This window comes from Meleagris gallopavo, chromosome 1 (genome assembly GCF_000146605.3).
Source record: "Meleagris gallopavo isolate NT-WF06-2002-E0010 breed Aviagen turkey brand Nicholas breeding stock chromosome 1, Turkey_5.1, whole genome shotgun sequence".
Classification (NCBI taxonomy): domain Eukaryota; kingdom Metazoa; phylum Chordata; class Aves; order Galliformes; family Phasianidae; genus Meleagris; species Meleagris gallopavo.
The window spans coordinates 189,762,397-189,765,324 of NC_015011.2; the positions used below are offsets into that span (position 1 = coordinate 189,762,397).

Here is a 2,928-nt window from a genome sequence, read left to right on the forward strand (position 1 = left end):
GGCTGGATGTGGCTCTGGGCAGCCTGGGCTGCTGGTTGGCGACCTGCACACAGCAGGGGTTGGAAGTGGCTGAGCACTGTGCTCCTTTGCAACCCAGGCCATTCTATCATTCTGTGATTCTCTGATACGTATCTACAGATATTCCTGGAGTAATGCAGAGGAACCAGGATGCTGTGTTTTGAGGACCTCACCTGAGCTAGCAACATTCGGTGAGGATTTGGATGCAAGTGGAGGAACAGACGTTTCTGCTCCTGCTATCATCCTGCAGGAAGCTTGCTAAAAAGATCTGGCTTTTCTATGGCCAATGTGGAGCCTGTGTGATGCTCCAGTACCAACCACCAGCAAAGCTGCTGCAATTGGGCCAACCATCCCAAAAATACAGTGTGAGCTTCAGACTGATAGACCAGTGAGCACTGTGAGCTTCAGACTGGCACACCAGTGAGCACTGCTCTCTCCCCTGTCTGCAACATCCTTAAAAAAATAGCAAGGGCAAATAAAGCAAAGGAATTCAGGGTGTCTTACAGTGTCGCTGTCGCTCGGTTGGAACTGGAAGGGCTGTGGTTTGTGAAACACAGAGTTCTCCTGTAAAAACTGCTGTAGATTGTAATCTCGCACCACCTGGAACATAAGAAATGCCATTTAGAGAGCTGGCTTCCCAAACCAAAGCACAAGTTGCAAACACCGAGAGAGTAAAACAGATGTTTCCAGCACAGATCACATTTGCAGCAGAACCTCGAATGCAACAAAAAGAAAGGTAGATAACAGCAGGACAGGGGAATGGTTGGAAGGTGAGGGAGGGCAGATGGAGGTTGGATGTGAGGGGGAAGTTCTTTGCTGTGAGAGTGGTGAGGTGCTGGAACAGCTGCCCAGAGAGGCTGTGGATCCCCGTCCATCCCTGGAGGTGTTCAAGGCCAGGTTGGATGGGGCCCTGGGCAGCCTGGGCTGCTGTGAGATGTGGAGGTTGGTGGCCCTGCCTGTGGTGGGGGGTTGGAGCTTCGTCATCCTTGAGCTCCCTTCCAAGCCTGGCCATTCTGTGATTCTATGATTCTGTGTGAAATGCACAGCCTGGTTCTGAGCCACAGAAGTGACCCACAGGACACACACTGGAAGAGAGCAACCGAACTGATACCTGCTGTTAATCAAGAAAAACAGCCCAAAGGGAAAATGGGAAACAAGCCCTACAGACAGCCCAGCCCTTCCCCTCCATAAACACTGCCCTCTCCTCTGGTACACTGTCCTTTGTACAGTTTCTTACACTGAAATGTCTTTTCTGTACACAGATCAGTGCTTGCAGGAGCTGAAAGGACCATCTGGGACAGTGGATAGAAAATCAGTTACAAAACTCATTCCTTTCTGTTTCATCCCCAGGAATCAGCAGCACCGTGGTCAGCAGTGCTGAACTCTGCTGTGTGTGAGCAGGGAAACACCACCTGTGCTCAGCGTGCACTGCTATGGTGATGGCTGCGTTTCCAGAAGGCTGCTCTGCAAAAAATCCACCTTAAGCTCCAGGGACAAATGTAAACAGTCCTCCAGGGCTGGTATTGCAGGGATTTAAAACAGTAAAGTGCATAATTACTGCTCCAATTGGAAGAGTTTAGCATAAACACAGTGAAAGATGTAGCATCAGCCCTGCTACAGTGAGGGTGTAGATCAGAAAACTCCACGCTGTGGATACTGAGGGCAGAACAGAACATATTTCCTTTTAATGCCTTCAGTTTAGATCGAGTCGAAAGCAATTCCTTTTTGCAGGTAAGAAAAAGCACTTTCAAAACAGCACCGTGCAGAAATGCTCCAGGAATGGAGGAGCATGGCTGTATATCACAGCTGCAGGAGAGCTGTGTGCACAGGGAGCACAGTGCACAACGCAGGTCACAACCGTTCCAAGCAGAATCAAAGGATGCCTGAGCCACGCAGCCACCTCGAGCAGCAGCCTTCTCAAATGGATTTCCTGGTATTCAGAAATCAACCCCACGTTCTCCTGCAGTTTCTTTGTGAACTCAGTGTCTGTTGACATTTTAAAATAGACTTCTAGTCTAGACTTGGAGTCACCGGAACAGGTTGCCCAAGGAGGCTGTGGATGCCCCATCCCTGCAGGCATTCAAGGCCAGGCTGGATGTGGCTCTGGGCAGCCTGGGCTGCTGGTTGGTGACCTGCACACAGCAAGGGGTTGGAAGTGGGTGAGCACTGTGCTCCTTTGCAACCCAGGCCGTTCTATCATTCTAAGACTCAGAGGTATGGCACACAGTCAGACACGAGCAAAAACGCAGCGATTGGCCCCAGCTGGAAGAAGTTTCTAAAGGGAAACATCACAGAAATGCAATGACTCAAAGCAGCAAATGGAATTTCAGTAACGTGGTTTTTAGCAAACCAAATCTTCCATGAGGAAATGCAGGAAGTACGAGTCCGAAGCGAGGCTGTCAGCTGGAAAGGAATCATGGAATGAGAATCGTTTTGAGTTGGAAGGGGGCTTCAGCACTCATCCAGTCCATCTCCCTGCAATAAACAGGGCCTTGCTTTTCTCTTAGACAGTGTTACGTAGCATGGGGTTTCCTAGTGGATGAAAAACTGAACATGAGCCAGCAGTGTGCTCCTGCAGCTCAGAAAGCAAATGGGATCCTGGGCTCCATCAGCAGAGGGGTGGCCAGTAGGGACAGGGAGGTGATTGTCCCCCTCTGCCTGCTCTTGTGAGGCCCCATCTGCAGCACTGCGTCCAGGGCTGGAGCCCCCAGGACAAGAAAGACAGGGAGCTGTTGGAGAGGGTCCAGAGGAGCCACGAAGATGAGCAGAGGCTGCAGCACCTCCCTACAAAGACAGGCTGAGGGAGCTGGGCTTGTTCAGCATGGAGAAGAGAAGCTGCGGGGTGACCTCAGTGCAGCCTGCAGGACCTCAAGGGAGCCTGCAGACAGGAGGGGAGTCAGCTCTTGGAAA

At 51.1% G+C, this 2,928-nt stretch overlaps 1 protein-coding gene across 2 annotated transcripts in view; it reads right to left on the reverse strand.

The window, feature by feature from the left end:
• FCHSD2 (FCH and double SH3 domains 2) overlaps window positions 1-2,928 on the reverse strand; it is a 569,931-nt gene that overhangs the window by 32,065 nt on the left and 534,938 nt on the right. For both annotated transcript variants that reach the window (XM_019612451.1, XM_010706279.2), the window contains exon 9: window positions 523-618. In XM_019612451.1, the coding sequence (XP_019467996.1) occupies window positions 523-618 (96 nt within the window). The remainder of the gene's footprint in view (window positions 1-522; window positions 619-2,928) is intronic.